The sequence below is a fragment of the Protopterus annectens genome, chromosome 9.part0, assembly GCF_019279795.1.
Source record: "Protopterus annectens isolate FY-2018-M chromosome 9.part0, PAN1.0, whole genome shotgun sequence".
Lineage (NCBI taxonomy): Eukaryota > Metazoa > Chordata > Ceratodontiformes > Protopteridae > Protopterus > Protopterus annectens.
The window spans coordinates 1,197,450,567-1,197,474,146 of NC_056743.1; the positions used below are offsets into that span (position 1 = coordinate 1,197,450,567).

At 41.3% G+C, this 23,580-nt stretch overlaps 1 protein-coding gene across 2 annotated transcripts in view; it reads left to right on the forward strand.

Moving 5' to 3' along the window:
• The window catches only part of SLC43A1 (solute carrier family 43 member 1), a 658,072-nt gene that overhangs the window by 77,985 nt on the left and 556,507 nt on the right, over window positions 1-23,580 (forward strand). Inside the window, exon 2 of one of the 2 annotated variants that reach the window (XM_044084117.1) lies at window positions 22,844-23,060. In XM_044084117.1, the coding sequence (XP_043940052.1) occupies window positions 22,907-23,060 (154 nt within the window). In that variant the 5' untranslated portion in view covers window positions 22,844-22,906. Of the gene's footprint in view, window positions 1-22,830; window positions 23,061-23,580 lie in introns of those variants that run through there. The other variant, XM_044084118.1, reaches the window with a different exon arrangement.

Genomic DNA, 23,580 nt, shown 5'->3' on the forward strand with positions numbered 1-23,580 from the left:
GTGGGTCTGGGCAATAGTAGATCTTGCTAGTGGGGTAAGAAAGGATTTGATTCTATAGAGGGAGCCTAGTTTTTTGTTAACTGTTTTTATGGTATTGTTAATGTGGCCTTCAAAGTTAAGGTTATTGTCGATTAGAACCCCTAGGAGTTTTGTGGTAGAGTCGGGGGATATGATGGTTCCATTATTAGATGTGACAGTAAAGTGTAGAGGTGTGGCCCTGTGGGTGGGAGTAAAAACTAGAAGTTTGGTTTTTCTGGGATTTAGGATGAGGCACTGATGTTGTAGCCATTCCTCAACTATGTTAAACACTTTTTGGGTGAGAGATTGAAGGTCTGCTGGAGTTGGGGCCGAGCATATTAATGTGGAGTCATGTATTAAGGAAGCTTGAGGAATAACAGTATACAGGTCGTTGATGAAAATAGAGAATAGAAGTGGTCCAAGTATAGAACCTTGGGGGACACCTAGTGCAATGGGGAGATGGGGAGATATGTTGTTCTCCCACATAACTGCTTGTTGCCTATTGCTTAAGTAGGATTGAAAGCATTGTATAGTAAGTGTATCAAGCGATAGGTTTTTCGGTGTTTATGAGAAGTTGATGGTTAACCATGTCGAAGGCTTTGGAGAGATCAATAAAGAGGGCTGAGAATAGAGTGTTGGTATTGCGATTTTTATTTATGCAGTCGGAGAAGGATAAAAGGGCAGTAGTAGTACTGTGAAATGGCCTGAAGCCGTGTTGGCAGTTAGCTAATAAGTTGTTATCTATTAGGTGTTTTAACAGTTGCATATGAATACATTTCTCCATGATCTTTGCCAGAGGCGATAGTATGGCAATTGGTCTGTAATTGGATAGTTCCCTAGAATTTCCACCCTTGTGAAGGGGGATAATGTGTGCAATCTTCCAAATGCAAGGAATAGCACCTTCAGAGATTGTTCTGTTAATCAGAATGGAAACTGGGTAGGCTATGGCATTTGCTGCTTTTTGTAGATATTCTGCAGGAAGGAGATCTGCTGCAGTGGTGTAGCAAGTAAAGCATAGTTACTACACATGCACATTTTGGATCATTTTGTCATAATATTAGTGCACTTCAGGTATAAGTTGCAACACCACTTTCTTTGATCTACCTGGGGGCCACATAATGCCTACTGAAAGTGTGTGTGACAAAGAGGTTAGCATTCTGAACACTTATTCTGAGGATGATGGTATTTGCCAGACTACATCCATAAAAGTCAGCATTGCACAAAAACAAGTCCTGTATGACAATAGTGGAATGTTACTTGATGGATCCACTGAGGCAAACCCTCAACTCTGAGGTGCCCCACAACACATAATGTAAAATACAAACTTCAGACTAGACAACTAGTGGAAGTAACAAGTGTCTTAATTGTAACCTCAAGCTGCGACTCTACCACCAATCCCTGAACGTGTTGCCTGTGACACTTGTCTCTACCACCAATCCCTTAACACACTGCCTGTGACACTTGTCTCTACCACCTATCCCTTAGCATGCTGCCTGTGACACCTGTCTCTACCAACCTATGACACTTGCCTCTACCACCTATCCCTTAACATGCAACCTGTGACACCTGTCTCTACCACCAATCCCTTAGCACGCAACTACTGACACTTGTCTCTACCCCCTGTCCCTTAACGTGCTGTCTGTGACACTTGTCTCTATCCCCTGTCCCTTAAGTTGCTGTCTATGACACTTGTTTCTACCACCGATCCCTTAATGTGCTGTCTGTGACACCTGTCTCTACCACCTATCCCTTAATGTGCTGTCTGTGACACTTGCCTTCTCTGCTTACATAATACAATCAGTAAGTATCCTTACTTTGTGCATTATTCTCCCAGCATCCTTTACAGTGTTGTACTAGTACTCCTACAAACAGACATTATGAAAGGAAATAACCCTATGTGCACCCAACAAGAGAAGTGATCAGCTGATGTCAACTTGTACTGTAGGTGGGAAAACTGAAGAGAAACAAGGCCCAGTAGGCAACAGAACTGTAGTGCAGGCCGATCATATACCAGAAAAATGGGTTGGCTTCCAAAATGCTAGTTAGTATGACTGCAGGTACAAAAGAATGAGCAACCATTACGGAACACTGTTCATAAGGGCAAGCCATACATCAGCCACAGCCAAAGTGCATTACAAAATGTCTGGTCGTTGAATCATTTACTATTGTACCAGAGGCAGAAAACTGAAGAGTTACGGTGACCAGTAGACAAAACTGTAATTCAGGCAATAGGCACAACTGAAGTGTATTACAAAAGATACACACCCACATTGCATAATGTCTGTTTCTTTTCATCAGTTACTATTGTATCGCAGGAAAAAGGACTGAAGAATGACAGTTACCAGTAAGCAAAAGTAACTCAATGGCAAAGGCCCAACTAATAGAGTTTTAAGTCAAACACCAAAAATTGGAGGTGAACCTGAGGATATTCTACATCCTAATTCAGGCAATAGGCACAACTGAAGTGTATTACAAAAGATACACACCCACATTGCATAATGTCTGTTTCTTTTCATCAGTTACTATTGTATCACAGGAAAAAGGACTGAAGAATGACAGTTACCAGTAAGCAAAAGTAACTCAATGGCAAAGGCCCGAGTAATAGAGTTTTAAGTCAAACACCAAAAATTGGAGGTGAACCTGAGGATATTCTACATGATTCTCCCTTTTCATTTCTTCCCCCTCAAACATGTGAAGAGGCCTAAAAGACTTAAAATATTGCCATTGCAAGTTGCCTGGAACAGTTGACTAATGTCTGAAAGAATCAATCATTAGGTAGAAAGCCACAAATTTTAAGAAAAGCATACCAAAATATGATATAGTAATGGCACAAAAGACAAAATAATCCCAATCACTATTCCCATTTTTATCAAACAAACCAGCCAGAATTGAGGAATGCAGTGACAGAATACCAGGCATTGCATAACCTGTACAAAATTTCTATACACCTACCTCTCTACCTCTCAACCATCTAGCACAGAATTCTGAACCAAAATTATTGGTAAAACAAAGGCTTAAAATCAAATGCTACAACTGGTTTTGCAGTCACATGTATTTCATGAAGGATATGAAGTCTGAAACAATTTTTGCTAGAAAACCTCAGTTATGACAGGCATACCATAAGTATCAGGCAAACATCTGAACATTGTATGACATTATCACACACATCCCCCCAACCTCTTAGCAATATAACCCTGGACAAAAGCCTAAAAACAGGAAATGTATTGTGCATTATGTGAAGGTTATGAAGTCTGTTTTTTCTAGCTTCAGTCCCAGTGCTGCGCTAAGGCACATTTTTGCGAGGGGCAGACCAAATATGTCAGGCAAACATTCTATAACATTCACACAGTCCCTAACCCCAACCTCTCAGCACAATTATTCTGCACAAAGCCAAAAATAATTGCAGAACAAAGACATAACAGTGATAGTTTTAAACGTTAGTATAAGCTTATAAAAATAATAGAACAGGTTTTGAATTAGCATGCATTAAAACAGTAATGCCGGTACATTCTGCAACATTCTCATAGCTTCCCAGTCCCACCTTTCAGCAGAGTAATTCTGGACAAAGCAAGAAAGCATAGGACAAATGAGAAACATGAGGGAAAACGTTTAAAAATTGCTTTTATAAAGTTATAAAAAAATGACATAGGTTCATAGGTTTATACTAGGCTATCTGCCCTGGGGCATTTACAAGCCTAGCCAGAGTGTGTTTGGCTTTCGCCACCCTTTTAGATCGGTTTACTGTGCCTCTGTAGAGTAGGTCCCAGAAGGTAGCCCTTTGGTTAGTTTACTGTGCCCCTGTCTAGCAGGGACACAGAAGAGATCCCAGGGGTGAACTTACGATCTCCCATCCACTCGTCAAGATTTCTCTTGAAGAGAGTCAGTGAGGGGCTCTGCCTAACATGGACTGGGATTCTGTTCCAGAGTAAGGGCAGCCTCTGGGATATGAATCTGTCCCTCCAGCATGTCCTATTTATTTCTGTGCTGAGGTTTAAGTCCCTGGAGCGTGTAGCTCTAAGGGATTTGGATTTCCTGAGGTGGAGCATGTCTATTACTTCTGGGTTGGACATGGCTTTATACGTCAGGCATAGATCAACTCTGAGTAGGCGGTAAGCAACTGAGTAGAGCTGGAGTTTCTTTAGCCGAACTGCATAGGGCATCTGTTTGAGTCCCTTGATCCTCTTGGTGAGGTACTTTTGGGGCCTCTCCAGTTGCTGCAGGTGTCGGGTAAGGTACATCCCAAATGGGGCATTGTATTCAATTATGGGCCTGATGAGTGATGAGTAGAGGGGCACAATGACCTCTCTTGTTCTAGATGTGAACCCTTTCGTGATAAGGTGGGCTATATAGAAGGTCTTTCTAACCACTCTGGCAAGTGATTGTCAAAAGAGAGGTTTCTATCTACTTGGGTCTCCAAATCCCTAATTACTTCTTCCGTACTTAATGGATTACCACCTATGTGGTAATTTGTGGGCGCTTTATTTTTCCCGAAGGGGATGACTATGCACTTTTTGGCATTTAGCTTAAGGCCATTGCTCTGGCACCAGTTATCTGTCTCTGTGAGACCCTTTTGGAGGATGCTTGTGTCAGCTGGAGAGTCGATTATGGTGCCCAGCTTGCAGTCATCTGCGAACTTGGTCAGCCATAGTCCTCCCGTGTTAGCCTGTACCTCAGAGAAATATATACCGAACAAGAGAGGTCCCAGGACTGAGCCTTGTGGGACACCACTTGTAACTGGTTTAGAGTCTGGCATGGCACCTGCAATTCTGACCATGTGGGTTCTATTCCTGAGCCAGTTTGCAACCCATCTTGTGACATAGGGGTTGATATTTAAGCTGGTGAGCTTATTTATGATGCCCGAGTGGAGTATTGTGTCAAAGGCTTTTGCGAGGTCCAGGTAGGCCATGTGGACTACCTTCCCTTCATCTATGACCTTGGTAACTGTTTCAAAGAAGTCGACCAGGTTCAAGAGGCAAGATCTGCCCTTAACAAAGCCGAATTGAGTGGGATCCAGTGTCTGGAGGTTACCAATGTCCTTGTTTATGAGTTCCATGATGATATGCTCCATAGCTTTGCAGACCAGACTAGTCAGGCTTATAGGGTGATAGTTTCCTGGGTCCGTTGTGCACCACCTTTGTGGAGTGGGACCACTGTTGCTGTACACCATTCCTTGGGTACATATCCTGTAGTAAGGGTGAGATTGAACAGTGACTTTATGTGAGGGTTTAGTTCTTCTTGGAGCTCATGTAAGACGCAGCCCGGGACACCGTCTGGTCCCATTGATGCTGTGTTTTTTGCTTTGGAGAGGGCAGCTCTCACCTGTGCATTTGTGATGTCAGGGAGGCTACATTCTGTTGGGATAGACATTTGGTCTTTTGGGGGGGGGTTTGCACTGAACCCGTCTGCCAGGATGTTGGCAATGTCTGTGGGATCAGTGTATTTTTTGTCATTTTCTACTAACTCAGAGCATATCTGGGAGTTGCCCCCTGGATTCCTGACATAACTAAAGAAGGCCTTGTGATTATCTATAGTGTCTTGTGCAATTTTACTTTCAAAGCTGGCCTTAGATAATTTTATGAGGGATCGTAGTTTCTTGCTAGTACTGATCAGAGATGCCTTCCCTTTTTGGGATTTTGCTCTATCATGTAGTAGCTTCCGCCTTCTGTTGTATAGCTTATTTATGGCTGGGGTCCACCAGACTGGTCTCCTGCCTTTGGAGGAGTGAGTCTTCGTTTTATTTGGGATACCACGATCCATGCATTCCTGTAGGTGTCCATAGAATGCATTTGTAAAGGATTCTGCTGTTTGGGCAGTATTTTCCACTGGCCCGGTGGCTTTGAAGGATTCCACCTCAGTTTTGAGAAGTGTGAAATTTGCTTTTGAGAAATTTTTCACCGTGATTTCCTTGGCTGGGGGTGGGGATGGGATATGGATGTCCAGTGAGATTAGTTTATGGTCTGATCTTACCAATGAGGGACATACCTCTGGTGTTGAACATAGAGTCCCCATGTTGGTGATGACCAGGTCCAATATGTTATCCCCTCTTGTGGGAGTGGTGACCAGTTGTTCCATAGAATTTGAGTTTATAAATTCTAGGAACCATTGGGCAAGGGTGTTGGGGCTTGAGTAGTTTTCCCAGTCGATGTTTGGGTAGTTGAAGTCACCCGATATTATTGTGTTTGGAGACACTTTCATATTCTCCAGTGTTCTCAGGAAGGCCGAGTGGGGTTCCTGAGTTTGGGAGGGTAGTCTGTAGCAGGCTACAAACTGAAAGGCAGTTTTGCCCACTGTTAACTGTACATGGATGGTCTCCGATGCTTCGTGTAGTGCCACTAATCTGGAGGTATGGGTATCTTTGATGAGTATGGATACTCTCCCTCCTTTTGTGGTTCGGTCCGAGTTTTGGGGCCGAAAAGCATGGTATGAGGTATAACCTGGTAGTGCTGGGGTGCTCTCTGGGGCCTTGAACCAGGTCTCTGTCACTGCACAGATATCGATATTCTCCATACTGAGGAGAGCCTTGAGTGCATGCATCTTGAGGTTTAGACTTCTGGCGTTGAGCAGCATTACCCTTAGTTTTTTTTTTCTTGTGTTGTCTATGGAGGTGGGTTTGTCTTTTGAGCTTTGCCTAAAACAGGCACTATGGCGGTGGCAAGAGCCTTAGCCAGTATTCGAAAGCCCAGGGGTGACAGATGCAAGCCGTCCCTAGCGAAGCAACGTGGCTTGTCAAGCATGTCATTCCAGGCTGACAGACACTGAATCCCCTTAGAATGACACCAATACTTTAGCCAATTGTTAAAATTGATCATTTTGTCTTTATACTGTGGCATCATTCTTGGTGAGGGCAAGATGCTACTCAAGGTCAGGGTCATACCGGTCTGAGCTACAGAATGTGTTTTTCCATAATTTGTTATTGCTTTAGCTCAATCCTCAAAGTTTTGCTAGAAATCATATTTTTATGAGGGACAGACCACAAATATCAGGCAAACAGTCCATAACATTCCCACAGCCCGCCACCAACCTCTCAGCCCATTTCTGGACAAAACAAAACCAGAGGACAAAAGCTAACATCAGGGATTTATAACACTGGTTTTATAGCCTTATAAATATGCTAAAATAAAGAGGTTTTGCAGAAGCATGCATTGCATGAACCTGCATTCTTTATGCAGGACAAACCAAAAACCAGGCAAGGGTCGAGACATTCTAAAACGTTCTCACCGCCCCTAGTCCCCTCCTAACCTCTCAGCACAACAATTCTAGACAAAGGCAAAAATAATTGCAAAACAATGGTGTGACATAAGGGATGGTTTTAAACATTGCTATTATAAACTTAGAAAGATAGCGTTTGCATTAGTATGCATTAAAACATCTGTATATTCTGCCAACCTTTCAGCACAATTCTAGACAAAGCAAAAAAAAAAATCACGGGACAAAGGCATAACCTCAGGGATTTAAAACACTGGTCTTATAAACTTTTAAAGATATTAGAATGGGTTTTGCATTAGCATGCATGGAGTGAACTCCTTTTTTATGAGGAACTAGAACAAAAATACTAGGCAAACATCTGGACATTCTACAACATTCTCATGGCCCCTACCTCACTACCAATCTCTCAGTGCAACAATTCTGGACAAAGTAAAAAATAATCATAGCACAAAATTGTAGCATCAGGGATAGTTGTAAATATTGCTGTTATAAACTTATAAGGATACCAAGGTGACAGGTTTTGCATTAGCATGCATTAAAATAGCTATCATCTGTACATTCTACAACTTTCTCACAATTTCTACCCTCTAACCCCCTCAGCACAATAATTTTAGACAAACAAAAAACAAAGCTCAAGGCAAAGGTGTAACATCAGAGACAGCTCTGAAACACCGCTTTCATGAAATTATAAAAATTACAGAATAGGCTTTACAATAGTAAGAAACTACAGTCTTCATAATAAGGTTTTTTTCTGGTAAAACTTTGAGGGGCAGACTAAAACAAATCTGGACATTAATTATCACAAATAAGCCTTCCCCAACCTCTTACCATAAGAATTCTGGGCAAAGCCAAAAAGTAATACTGGTTCAACCACAGCTCCTCTCCACCTCCCACCCCACCCCTCTTACCACAAGAATTCTGCACAATGAACACAGGCAGAACAGTTCAGGCCTTTTAATTGCCCTGAAAAGAACAGTTTTTCAGACATTTTAAGGGTTGTTGAAAATATACCTCTTGACTTATCCCAATAATCACTGGAAATGTTCCTTTCCAAGTCCTTGTCCTTGTACAATCAGTAATCCACCGATCCACCAAAAATCCAAAGAACAAAGCAAACTCCTCTCTTGATAAACAAGAAGGAATGTTTGCTACACGCATGCCTTTTTAGAGGCAGCTGACGTCGGAACTGCTTTACAAGGACCAATCACGTCCTTGCTTTGTCACTTCCTAAAAAAAAACACAACTTACTTCCCTGGCTGATGCAACCAATCAGGTCCTTGCTTAACTAAAGTGGACCTCATGGAGTGTAGCTTTTAACTGACATCACAGGAAGTAAGAAAAAATGTCTCAGTGTGAATGGAACAGCACTGACTGCCGCAGCCAGGCTAAGAAGAAGAAACCCGTAGCCACCTGCAAGTTGGCTGCATGTTGTCAGTGGGGGTACTTGTAAGCAGGGATATAATTGGGGTCCTCCGACAGCCACAGGTTTGGTGGGTGCCTTATGCCAACAATATTAAATATTCACTACTCTAGGTACAGTTGGTTTAGACTTTTGATTTCCATTTTCTAGTAATTGCTTTTTTGACAGCCACCAGAATTAAACTTAACAAGGTCTTACTATGTCTAGGCAATTCGGATTCTGTATCCCAGCTCAAAAAAATTATTTCACGTCTCCCCTCTAAAAATACTACTAGCCTAGTGGGACTAAACTGGTCAACAAAGGATAAATAAAATAAAATAAAAAATAAAATGTCTTTAATTATAGCTATTTGATCACCAGATATTTCTGACAGAGTACTCAGTAAGAAATTTTGAAAAGTCTGCCAAGTCATTACACTCCCAAAACGTATATTCCCAGTTCTCTTTCTTCCCAATCACACCGCCAACATTTACCATCTACCCGAGAAAAAAATCTTTGGAGTCTGCTTGGGGTATAAAATGCCTATGCAAACACTTCCAAGTAAAAATTCTAAATCTTCTAGACTTTGCTACATATTTGGGCATCATACATATGTCCTCCCATTGCTTCCTTGTAAATTGCTCATTCAGTCTCTCTGCCCAATCTCTAACTGCCTCTGATCGATATCTGTAGTATAAAGGACCAACTATGGACCAAAGTATCCCTCAGTGACTGTCCCTGTGAAGGAACTGGTAACCATTTCAAATGTCAGGACCCACTATAGTGAGTTCTGAAACACAGAATGGCCAAAAAAACAAGACATACATATATTAAGTTCAAGATAGCCATTTCCTGGAATATTCCCTTTTCCCAGAGATTTGGTGATCTCAGAGTTGGTATGTATAGATAAGTTCGGAGGTGGAGGGGAGCTTTCCCCCTCCCCTCACATACAGGAGAGCATTGGAGCTTGCCTCCTAAAAAAGAAAGATTAAGGGAGAAAAGTGATCATCAAGATTTTCTCTTCTCATGGATTTTAGGCCTTTTTTTTGACTTGTCAGCAATCATCATTTCAATAGGGATCCTAGGAATCAGAGCAAAGTAACTGCAACATTTGCTATTCAGGTGGGAAGTGAAAGAGATTGCTGCAAGGCTGGCCCCAGAGACTGAAAATCAATGTCACCTCCAGTTGATCGAGGAACCACTCATGGGGCAGAATAGACCTACTCAGTTTGTCAGCTAGAACATCAGAAATCCCCAGGATGTGCATTACAACCAGAAAGTATGGAAAGACATTGGTCAGTGCCACACTTTCATGGCTTCCCAGTGTAGTGGGTATGAATGGGCTTATTGATATACCAGGCCACCACCATGTTGTCTGATCTTGATGGATATCATACTCTCAAGGAGGGAGTCCAGAAATACCTGCAGTCTTAGGAGGACTGCCCTCATCTCCAAGATGCTGATGTGAAGACTGGTCTTTGTCAACAGCCATGTGCCTTGAACCATCTTCCCTTCATAGTGCCACCCCCATCCCAGAAGGGAAACATCTGTGGTCACTGTGACTGTCAGGGGTGGTAGGGTGAATGGTTGGCCCCGTGATGCTATTAGTGAGATCAACCATCAATAGATGTGGTTCCTGCATATTGGAACCTAGTAGTTAAAGAACAAGTCTGACTGGAGGGTTGGGATGAGGAGGCACCTCTGAAGCTATCTGATGTACAGATAGAATTCTGGCTATGCGAATAGGTGGCATCCTGTGAACTATTTCATCTATGGTGGTGCCAGATGGCTTTTGGTAAGATTGATCATAATTCACAAATGCAGAGCTGGGTAGAGCAAGAAGTCACTGCATTGAATTAATAGATCCCTGCTTGATGCAGTGAGGAGTCAGTCATCTAAGGAGAGGAACAGATGGAAAAATTTCAGCTTGAAATACACTGCCACAACTGCCATGCATTTGCTGAACACCTTGGGGGCAGTGGTGAGACCAAAAGGCAGGGCTCTGAATTATAAATGAATGTCTCCTAGCCAGAAATGGAGAAATCTCCTGGACTGCTTTTATCAGTATGCATCCTGGGGATCTATTGAGCACATCTAGTCATCTTTCCTCAAAAGAGGTTGAATGGACCGAACCGTGACCATTAGTAACTTTGTCTGTTGTACAAACTGGTTGAGGTATCTGAGGTTCAGAATGAGCCTGAGGTCTCCTGTTTTTTTTTTTTTTTCAGAACCAAAAAGAGCATTGAATAGACTCCAGATCCTTGCTGATCTGGTGGGACCTCCTGGATGGCCCACTTTTCTAGCAGGGTGGGATCTCCTGGATGACTCACTTTTCTAGCAGCTTTGCAATCTCTGTTGCTGCCAATTCCATCTGACTAGATGGAACATTGGAAATTTTCTTTCTTTTCTGTGGAGGGGAAACAAAGATGGTGCAGGGACAACAACCCCCCCCCCCACACTGCCCCCAGGTGCAGCAGTTGGACAACTGTTCGGGAGTGCTACAAGGGTTTCTCAGTGAAAAGACATTGGACCCTTGATGTTGCAGTCTACCTCTGACCCTGGGGCAATATCCATTAAAAATATTCCCCCCTCTGTCCCGGGTGGGTCTGTCTGTCAGCAAAAGCATCCGGGCCAAAATCCTGGGACTTTCAAAACCACAACTTCTTTCCACCTTTTTGGTTCTGGGAAAAAGTCCTTTGAGGGGTGGAAAAACAAATACCAACTGCAGACAAGGTCTTGCCTGGTAAGTTTTTCTTTAACCTTTGGTCTGAAAAGGGTCAAGCCATGGAAGGGAGCATTGATAAAGGACATCATGAAACCTTCCATGAAATTGCATAGACACATTCAGACATGCTGACAAACAGCAATGCCATTACTTGCTGCCCTTGCTGTGCTATCAACTGTATTAGAGATCAGATGCATGGCCCTTAACTAAAGGGGAGACAGCCATGATTCTACTGATTTCTGGATGTCCACAAGCAGATTACCCGAGATGGAATTTTAACAGTTCTTGTTCAAGTCCCTGTGGAAACAAGTCATTTCAACCAAGTAGTTTAGCTCTCTTAATGCAAATGTCATTGAAGCATACTTCTATTTCCCAAACTGGCCAATGCCCTAGATTCTTGATTTGGGGGATGAAGAGATGCGCTCTCTTCTAATAGCTCCTTTTTGGTGGCTGACACAACAACCATGCTAGCTACTGGGGGAACCTTGCTCCAATGGGACTTGTTTCTAAGGGCAAAAAATCCCACTGGTTTATGTGGTTTATGCAGGATCAGCTCCACCACTTCAGGTTCCTTCCAGGCCCAATGAGAGACCAGATCTATTAACATATAAGAAGGTGAGAGCAGATATAGTTACAGAATCTGCAGGAGGTTCAGAAAGAACTGAGTGAGATAGAGATACCTCCTCTCTGGATCTGGAAAGGACCCTCTCAAAAGCCCAGAAAGCTGAAGCTGAGACTGGGACTTCCCAGACCCGAGGAAGTCAGAGATGGAACATCCACAGCTCCTTTCCAACTCAGCTCTTAGACTAACAACAGCGCTAAACTATCCAGACATGAAGCTCCCATGGGGCAAGGATGGCTGTGAAAACTTCAGAGTTGACCCTGATCACAGAACCTCAGTTCTGACACTTCAACTCTGAGACCCAGCCTGATCTGACAGAGCTAGAGTTGAGAAGGTGAGGGCAGTTGATAATGCTGTCAGCTCTGATGCAGGTGCCCCATGGGAGTAACTTGGAGCCATAAGCATCATCATCATCTGCCCCCTTTTTCCCATTTTTTTCTACATGGGGTCAGGGTATCATGTTAACTGTCGCCAACTCTCTCAATTCAGTGCCACATTCCTGCCTTCTTCAACACTCATGCCTGATTGTCACAGACCTTCTTTCACACAATCCATCCACCTCTTTGCTGGACATCCTTGCTTCCTCTTACCTTCTTCCTGTTTGTCCCAAATCTTCCTCACCAAGTCATCTTCTGCTTTTCTGTACATGTGCCCAGACCACCGTAATCTGTTCTTTTTGATCTTTTCTGCAATTGGAGCTACTTTGACTTCTGCTCTTATGTCCTCATTTCTTCATCTGTCCCACAGTGTGCATCCTACCACCTTTCTCAGGCACTTCATTTCCATCACCTCTAACTTCTTCAACTGTTCTGCCTTTACTGCCCAGATTTCTGTACCATACAGTAGTACTGGTCACACCACTGTCTTGTACACCTTGCTTTTCAGCTTCTTTGGCATTCCACTGTCATAGACTACACCTGATACTCTATGCCAGTTGGCTGCGGCCCCTCTGATTCTAGCTTTGACCTCTTCATTCAGACTACCCTTCTCCTCAACCACCCCTCCCAGATACTTGAAGCTGTTTACCTGTTCCACCATCTTCCCTTCTATCTCTATTCTCAGCTTCTTCTTATCTCCCCAACTTGCTGCCATTACCACTGTCTTATCTGTGCTTAGTTTCATCCCATGTGCCTTCAGATTTTCATTCCATTCTCCTATCCTTTGCTGAAGTTCTAGCTCAGAGTCTGCCTGTACTGCCACATCGTCTGCATACAGCAGCTTTGTTGATCTGTCCCCTCCAACCTATTTGCTAATGTAGTCCATCACCAGTATGAACAGCAGTGGGCTCAGAGCTGAACATCCACTCCCACTGGGAACCCCTCTGTGAGTCCGAACACTGTTCGTACTTGAGTCACTGGGTCCTTGTACATAGCCTGCAGTAATTCTACCAATGTTTCTGAGACTTCAAACCACTGCAGTACTGTCCAGATTAGCTTTCTTGTGACCTTGTCATATACTTTCTCCAAGTCTAAGAATGCCCAGTTGGACTCTGTCTTAATTTCTAGCTTCTTCTCAAGTATCTGTCTCAATGCAAATATTGGTTCAATAGTGCTGCATCCTGATCGGAACCCGAACTGTTCATCTCCCATTTTACATTCTACTACTCTGCGTATCCGTTTATCAGTCACTCTCTCCAGAACTTTCATGCAGTGTGGTAGGAGTTTGATCCCTCTATACTGCCCACAGTTGTAGATGTACCCCTTTTTCTTGTATACTGGCACAAGTATGCTTATTCTCAAGTCATCTGGGATACGCCTTTCTCTCCACACTGCTATTAGTACCCTCAGGAGCCATTTCTCCCCTATCTCACCCAGCATCTTTATCATATCTGCTGTCACCTAATCTGAGCCTGCTGCTTTCCCTGACTTTGTCTTCCTTAGTGCTGTTCTTACTTCTTCTAAGATGGGCTCCTTTTCTTCTGTAATTGTAGGATGCTTCTGGGGCAGTACAGCTTCTGTGGGGTTTTCTTCATTCAGAAGCTGCTGGAAATACTCATTCCATCTGCCTTTGATGTGGACTGGTAAGCAGGTTGTTGCTGGCATCCCTTATGAAGGGTGTCTGACTATCTTCTTTATCTTTCAAGTAACATAAACACTGTTACAACTGCTAAAGCTAAATTTAAAGTCCTGGAATGTATTCAACCTAGCACAAGAGAAGGTGATATAAAGAATTGGACAGAAATTAGAGAAATTAACTGGATTATTAATTTAAGGGCACATTGTCCTCCAGTCTTCAACAGTATAGTGCCATTAAGACCTATCTTAAAAGCAAGGAAGCTAAGGATTGGGCCCTGAGGAGGTTATGTAACTTAGAAAGTTTATTTATCATGATGCAGTGTTTTTTACTTACTGCTGCTACAAAGCTTCCAGCAGCTACATTCGCCGAATCTGCTAATGCCAATTGTCACACACACTTTCTGTTGCCATGGCAATGAGCCACAAGAGGATGATTGGACTCAATGAGTCATATAGTAACCTATCACCACAGGGATACATGTCCAAGAAAACAATTAGTTAAAACTAAGAAGCTTATCCCATAGGAAAGTTACCACTGAATGCTTCACTACTGGCTGTTGACTAATCTCTAGAACTGCAGTTGGCCGCTATGCTTCCAATCAATACTAAGACTATGAATCTGCATTTGCATATATGATCTACCCCACATTTGTGATTGGGCATCTAGGTTTTAAATAGAATTTGTAGCAGGATTCACATATGATCTGAAGAAGGCTACATCAGCCAAAAGCGCTTATCGGACCGAATTTTATTCCTGCATTTTTACAGTTTTACTCAATAAATTTGTGGTTTTATCAGTTGCATCGTGGTGCCGTGGTGGTCTGCTGAAGCTTTTCCTTGCATCTTCTTTATCTTTCTGTCTTTGCTTTGCAACCTGATATAGTTTCTTCGTGCCTCTTACTGAGTCACTTTCCAGAAGTTGGTAGAATGCATCCGATGCCCTATTCTTTGCTATTCCAACTTCTTTCTTAGCTTCTTTGTTAGCCAACCAGTAGTCCTTCCTAGCCTGGTCAGTCTTTTCTATCTCCCATTTCTTCCTGCACTCCTTCTTTCTTTTGATGACTTCCTGGACTTCTGCATTCCACCACCAGCTTTTCTTATGTATCTTATTTCCATAACTGGCTCGGCCACATATCTTTTCTGTAGTCCGAACACATGCTGTTTTTAGGCACTGCCACTCCTCTTCAACTCCACCTATTTCCTCCTCTTCTTGGTGTGCTAAAGTAATTCCTTGAACTGCTGTACTTTCTCTCCAGTCAACTTCCAGGTCTTTAGCCTGGTCTCTGTTGACCTTAGAGCCTTCTCTGACCACTGGTTGCAGCTGATTGTGGCAAATAATGGTTTATGCTGTGGGCCGACTGTTTCACTGGGGATGACTTTGCAATCATGGATTCTACCCTAGTCCCTTTTCCTTACTAGGAGGAAGTCTACCTGAGTTGCATATTGGCTACTCTTGTATGTGATCTTGTGACTGCCTCTCTTTCTGAACCATGTGTTGACTACTATCAAGCCATTTGCCAGACAGAAGTCTAGAATGGCTTCAACTTCTTTATTCCTGTTACCCCACCCTTGTGGACCCAGGCAGTCCTCATATCCTGGTCTGTCTGTCCCGATATGTGCATTCAAGTCACCCATTATCAACACCAATTTATGTTGTCCTGCTTTATCTAGTAGGTACTGCAACTGCTGTCTGAATGCATTCTTTTCCTCACTATCACAACACTGCTGTGGGGCATATGCTGATATTACGAATACTGCCCTATCATTACACTAGAGTCTGATTACCATGAGTCTGTCATTAATTCTGATGATATCCCTCACTGCCTTCTAAAGCAGCTCTCTCACCACAATTCCTACACCATTTCTAGCCTGTCCCCCACCTGAGTAGTAGAGTCTGGATCCCAAGCCAAGTGGCGTTGCTGCACTGCCCTTCCATCTCATCTCTTGGATACATAGGATGTCCAGCCTCCTACATATCATCATGTCATCCACTTCCAAGCTGCATCCTGTCAGTGAACCTACATTAAGCGTAGTAATTCCCAGTTCATGTTTGGCAGGTTGGTTGGTTTTTACGTCCAGCTTTCGCTCAACAGAACTATCCCAGGTAACCCAGGCTGGGCAGCTAGACACTGGCCAGCCAGTAGCTTATTGGCCCAGGGTTGCTAGGCTTTATGGCGGGCACACACTGGCCAATAGGGGCACATCCCACCATTAGCAAGGGTCCCTGGCATGGGTGAGAATAGGCCGGGTCCTCAACCCACTTATCACTACCCATGCCCATTTTGGCAACATTAGTCAACATGACCGAATCATCTAGAGCCATATTTTACACCGTCGAGTGGCTGGCTCTGCCATGGCATGCAGTCTGTGATCCATGTTCTCCTATCTTGAGAATACTGCGCACCACAGTAGATGCCCAAAGCGGTTGATCTGTACAACTTTTCCCCCTATAGGGCACCATGTAGAGTCTGTGCTGCAGCCCACAGCTCCATTCATTGGTGAGTTTGAGATGGAAACACTCAGCATGTTTTTCGGACATGGGAGAAACCCCATTGAGACACAGGGAGAACATACAAACTCCAAACAGGCATTGGCTGGAGGTCAGGATTGAATCTTGTACCTTGCACATGGGAGGTGAAGACTTTAACCACTAAGCCATAAGCATTAGATCAAAAAGTTGAACTGGCACAGGAAAGACTAATGGCAGGGCAGTAGGGTCTTTGCCCAGAGCCACTGGAGTGGTACGCACCAGGAGAACCCCCAGTTGGATCTCTGTCCAAAGGAACTTCCCCATCATCCTGTTAACGTAATTTTCAGATGCACTCCTCAATGATTGGAAGGACCTTAAGGATGATGCCACTGATGGTGGTCAACATGACTGTTGGGGTTTCTCTTGCAAAAATGGTGAGTAGAACCTAGAGCTATCTGGATCCTAGGAAAAACAACAGGGTAGAGATGGGGAACAGATCCGAAGGATCTCCATTGAAGATGGGTCCATGCATTTCTGAGTCTTCAGTGCTGGTCCAGACTGGCCTAGTGGTTCCAGAGACCTCTTTCATAACTTTTCTTTACACTTTTCCTGCTCCATTTCCTTCTACTTACTTCTCTCATGTTCCTTCTCCGTGACCTTACCAGTCTTCACTTTATCAGATTTCATTGACTATGAAGAGGAGGTTTCTAAACTAGAAGGAGACAATCCTCCAACTTAGGCAAGGAGGAAACCATTAAGTACTACCTTGTCTTGATAACCAGCAGGAGCCCTGGTGCTGAAAAAGGCGCATGCTGAACTCTCAACATCTAGATGGGCTACACTTATGCAGGAAATACAGATGGAATGAGGGTCTTGGGCTGCAATTTTGTGCCCACATACAGTATATTTTTAAAACCTACTGGCCTTGCGCAACATGGTATTAAAAAGTGTAATAGCAGTCAGCACTAGTAGAAAACAGACAATCTCCTAAAGAAAATACTTTCAACTTTGCAAACAAAACGAAATAACAAGTAATACTGTAAAAACTAGAAGAAAGGATTAGCAAAAATGAAGAACTTTTTTAAGGTAGGGAAAGCAGGAAGACAAAATAAATACTCCTAAAAAGGGAAAAATATTGGAAAACGCTACTAATTACCAAATTCAAGGGGACAGCTGGAGAAAATTAAGTATTTAGAAGAAAACCACCCAGCAGATGAATAGAAGAAACACTTATCCTAAACCGCAGATGGAAAGTGCAAGAATCGCATCTTGATTCATCAAGTAGCAGACGAGATCTGAGGTAACCTAGGGTCCATAAGAAATTGTTGGTAGGGGAGGAGTCAGAGCCCTGGATCCAAGCTTGTGAAAAGAAGTGCCATGGTCAGATCTGATTGGATCCGATAACCCAGCTGTTGAATCTGATTTAAAAAAAAACAGCATTGGATTGATTGTTAAAAAAATCAGACCTAAGTGGCTTAGTGTAGTGCTGCCTGTTTGGCATGCCATGCAAGATACAGTCCATTATGCTCCCCCCAGAGGGCCTCTTCTCTCTGCCTCTGAGATTCCATCCAGCAATCTACTGCTAAGTCTGGGATGTGGCAAAACACGGATCCACCATGCTACGCTGTAGGCTTCTTTTTCAGAATTCCAGTGTCCATTACCAACCCAGTCGTTACTTTTCATCTGCTGTCTTTTTTAACTGCCAGGAACTAAACAGCTTATGTGCCTGCTGCTTTGACTCTTTAGTGCTTCACATTCTGTTGCATTATTACTTCTATTTTACCTCATTGTTATAGTTATCCATCTTTCTTACAGATGCATTTATTGCTCTATACTATACCTTACAACTGTCAATGATTTGAATCAGATGTTAGCTTTGTCCCTCTTAATCCCTTGTAAAACAGGTGACCTATGGAAAAAAGGTAATGAATTGTAAATACTGACAATAATTAGAGGTGTGAACTTCTTTTACTTCAGAGAATATATATTAATTCGCACTCTCATATTTTGTCAGCGTCTCAGGTTAATAGTGCCAACATTTTAAAAAGTGTCCCTGATTATCCTTGATTATTTCTGGATTTGTCCCTTATTTCTGATGTGGTTTATCCCTGATTCATTAGAAAATTATGCTCTACACCTTTACCAGCTTTTCTTATTTAATTACTCTGACTTTAATATCTACCACTCACATAATTTTATTCTAGGCAATTTTCTTATTTTACTGTATTATCTCCTTCAGTCACTCTATAAGCACCTCTCCCTCTGTCTTGCTCTGTGTTGGAGTCATGTATGTGTGTGTTTTTTATGCATCTGTAATGTACACACACACACACACACACACACACACACACACACACACACACACACACACACACACACTTTTATACATCCTGTCCACTGCGCTGCTATACTTAATACTTAACTATTAATAACACTTAATAGTTAATAATTAATTGAAGTTAATTAATGTCAAGGGAAAGGGAACAGACCCTTTAAAGGGTTTTTGTCAGCCATTTTCTTTCAGACATAGCATCTGGCCTAACAACCTATTCTCTAACTGTTAAGCTTATAAATTTTGCCTTCTGGAAAACTGATTAACATGTACTAAGCTGTTCCAAATCTATAAGCATTTTACTAACACCATGCTTTATTTTAATTTGTGACTGTTCTGAAAGATACAGTTGTGGTAACAACTGCAGTGATAGTCTTGGCATAGCCTGAACATGATATGGCTGTTAGCTCAGCGCTTTCAACCATTTTTAAATCGGTAAATATTACATATGTTGTCTTACTCAGAAAACATCCGAGCACATATAAAAGTACTGGAGGCAGCCCAGAATATTTCTGTTTCAATTCTTTTTCTCTAGTCGGCATTTGCAACTCAGATCAGATTTTATCCTAAGTGGCCAAAAATGAAACCAGTACACCAAAAGACCAAGGTACTGCGCTCTTCACTTAGCATGTGGTGTGGACAAGTGAGTAGATGGGCATGATATTGTGTTACTGAGGTGATGCGTCAGTATCAAACAAGTACAAAATACAGCCTTGGAAACGTCATAAATAAGACTAACTTGGTAAAAGACACGTAGAAATGAGACATGTTCTGAGTTTCACCTCACCACTGTGAAAACGATGGAGCTGATGAATAATTTCAGCACCATGACTCATCTCTATGTAACTTCTAATTACTACATTGTGTTATTCACTTCATTTACTTTAGTCCTTAATTCTGAAAGTTATAATGTAAAGATGATGTAACTTAAAGATACATGACCAAACATTGCTGTTACTTTGAAATGACTTTTACACCTTTTAATGCATCAATTTGTTTGTTTAAGAATGTTTTAAATAGAGTTTCACCCCCTATGTGCCCTGAATGGAATGTGATTTTGGAGTAGGGGAACCTGACTAGCAAAGTATAAGCAGTTAATTTCTGCGGCAAATGAAAACATGTCAGTAACATTCAGTGATTTATTGGAAATGTCTGTTTTGCTGTTGTGTTTAATTATTTCATGTTATATGCCAGCAAAAGTGGGCATCCTTGTATTCTTTTCAGAGCCTTGTTTGTTGCATTTTGTAGTTGCTGCCTCTAAAATGTCTCTAATCTCCATAATATTTATTGGGAATTCAAACCAAGGCATCATTTAAATATCTCAAAAGCCATGAAAGCTACAAGTATAAAAATTATGTTTTGAGTATTAATGTATAACATATGTATTTGCTTTACAATCAGACTTTTCAAACAGCACAGTTTTCTACATCTTAAACAAACCTTTATTGCAACATACACACAATGCAGTGGTAATAGCCCTTTCACCAGCTATTGTATTATAGCAATGTGTGTTATCAAGCAGGCTATATCTAATGTGCACAGCATGTCAGGAAACCTTTCTTATAGTAACCAATACCAAGTCTGCTACCACATTCTTTGTTGCATACATACAGGCACTGCAGTTCTACAAATCCTAGAACTATCTAATTTACAAAGTGGTTACAGATTTACTTAGTTACAGTAAATCAGCACTGACTGTGTTACTGTACTGCTCGTAGCACCTGTTGGGCTGTCGTACTAGTACTGTGTTAGCAGCAGTATATCTCAGGACAAAGTGTGAAACAATACTACACTGTCTCTTGCTGCTACAAGACTAAATGTATGGCATACATACTATTGTGTGTGTGTGTGTGTGTGTGTGTGTGTGTGTGTGTGTGTGTGTGTGTGTGTGTGTATGTATGTGTGTGTGTGTGTGTGTGTGTGTGTGTGTGTGTGTGTGTGTGTGTGTGTGTGTGTGTGTGTGAGAGAGAGAGAGAGAAAGACAGACAGAGAGAGACAGCACAGTGAAATACTTTGCATAAACTGTGGCAAGGACTGTTCAAGGTAGAGTGAAAATCGGTATGCTTATATTTCAAAACATTGTTTCATGTGAGTAATGCCTGGAAGTAGTTCATCTCATTAAATGATTTTATTCCAAAAAATTGACAGACCAAAATCCCTTGAGAACAGCACGCCAGACAGACAATTTTAGATATTTTTCTTACATGGGAGCAAAGCTCCCAACACACACCCAGTGCATGGGCTATACCACTTATATCCCCTAATTAATATATCTAATTCTGAGTTCACAAAACAACCAGGTAAGTTAGAAACTTTTGTAACTTGACAGTCTACTGGCCTTGACACAAAGGGTTTTGGGGTATTCATCCTCAAAAAATACTGATAGCGTTCAAGATTATTTGAGTGCTTATTTAATAAACACTGTCACAAAACTGAACAAGAATTCATCTAAAAGCCAATAAAATTAACAATGAAATGCTATATATATATATATATATATATATATATATATATATATATATATATATATATGTATATATTCTCACATTTCTAAGCAAAACTATACATACTTATTTTTATTTTTACATGTCTTAAAATATGTCCTTTTGTAGCAAAAATTCTGCAAAATTGATTAAATGCAGGGCAGAGTGTCCTGTTATGCTTATAAAGATTGAATTGTAATTGCATGAACTGTCTTTCTCACCTTCATTACTGTTTATGTTGCTCTCTATTTCATATGCATTATTTTGCATTAGTATGTTATTTCTTATTTTTGTCTAATTTTTGACTTGCATTTTATGTAGTACACTCCTTTTTCCTCAATCATTTCTTTTAAACAGGTATTGGTAAACTCAGTTGCTATGCATGTATCTACAGCATTTGATAAGGTCACATCTATTTCTATTAATAGCCTGCGTCTTGCAGCATAATTTCCAATACAAGCAGCAGATCAATATATTACTAGTGAATTATGCAACTCACCAAATTAACAGCTTTGGTTTTATTCTTTGACTCAGTAATAGAAGTATTTATAACCTTATTAAGATTATATACCCTTGTGAATAGTACATGGTGAAAAATGGTAAGCTCTTTGTATGCTCACAGTAGTTCCTGAACTTCTTCTAAATGCTGCTGTTCTGTCATTTTCCTCTTCAAGAAAAAAATATCAGTGTTGAATACTTTTAAAGCTTTTTCCCCAAAAAATGCAAGTAGCCCATTGTAATTTTTTTAGGATTGTCAGCTAACCTATTTGCAGTGAGGAATAAATCGAATTCCTGGATTCAAGCCTCCAGTTTTTGTATGGAGATAGAATTCTAGGGTGTTGAAGCCAAAGTATTTCTCCACTGAATAAGTACATGTCTGTACATCAATGCTGAGAACTCATGGCAGCAAACAGATTGTTTCACTTCTGGAGATATAGTTATCCAGTCTTTCCAAATATTTCCCTTGCTGGCACAGAAAGGTTTGTCAAAATGGTGAATAACAGAGACACTAATATTTATATTCAGAATGAACTCACTAGAAGAATTGTGTACAACATGGCATACAGTATTTAAAGATACATATTTCTTATCTAACAATAATAAAGATTTTATGGTTCAAAATTTACTACATAAAAAATAAAAATGGAGAAGAATTTTGACTGAGACCTTAAGCAACATAGAAAAGTGTGGGGACACTTTGAATAACATGTATTGAGAGATTTAATGGGGAAAGAATGTCATATTGTAAAGTGGAGTTCTGCAAATTAAGTTATAGGAGTTTAAGAGGGAGAGATGTGAAGGTGTCCTTGTTGAAACTGTGGTAAATACCTGCAGTGGCCTGTAAATGAAAATAGTTATAGCTATCAATAAAGTCTGTGTGTGTGTGTGTGTGTGTGTGTGTGTGTGTGTGTGTGTGTGTGTGTGTGTGTGTGTGTGTAGTATTTCTACCCATAAACAAAAACTAAGAAGGAAGAACAATACTGACTTTTTGATACATTCTTGCTTGTAAATTATTCATCTGCTACAAATTATGAACTGTGGTACTATTATGTGTTTATATATCTTTTCTTAGGGGTTACTGCATCAAGAAGTTATTTGCAGGACTTACTGCCTGAAATTTGAATTATACAAAAGGATGGCTCCACCCCTCTCTCAAGCGTATCGCCGCCGTTGGTGGATGGCAAGCACTGCTGTCCTGGAAAATCTTCTTTTCTCTGCTGTGCTACTTGGCTGGGGTTCATTGCTCATCATGCTCAAAAATGAAGGGTTCTATTCCCACGTGTGCTCAGGTAAGTCAAGGACTGTTAAAAAGGCACCTCAAACAGTTTTAAAATATATCTTGATCTTTCCAGTAATAATATACTTGCCTCACTCTAAGTAAGAAATAATATCTATAACTTGTTTTACCCCACATTGGCATAATACATTTCCCATAATACAACATCATTTCCTTTCCTCTCATTCCTTTCATCTTCTCTCTCCAGTAATTCGGAATGCCAATACCATGGATTAGTGCTTTTCCAAATCTCTTTGGAGACAATGTTAGTAGATTTTTGGTGATCTTTTATTTTTGTTACTTGTAAAATCCCCAGTATCTATTTATGGCCCTTAACTCTTTAGTCAATAAACAATGGCTAAATTATTTGCTACTGTAAAGGCTCTATTTATTTTGTTAGTATTTTATTTATACTTTGTTAACCAGGATAGTCCCACTATATCAATTTTCCCTTTATATACTGACTAGGGAAAATTTAGTCAGAGCACCAGGGAACTTTCCCAACTCTTTTCGATATGTGCCATATGCTGGGG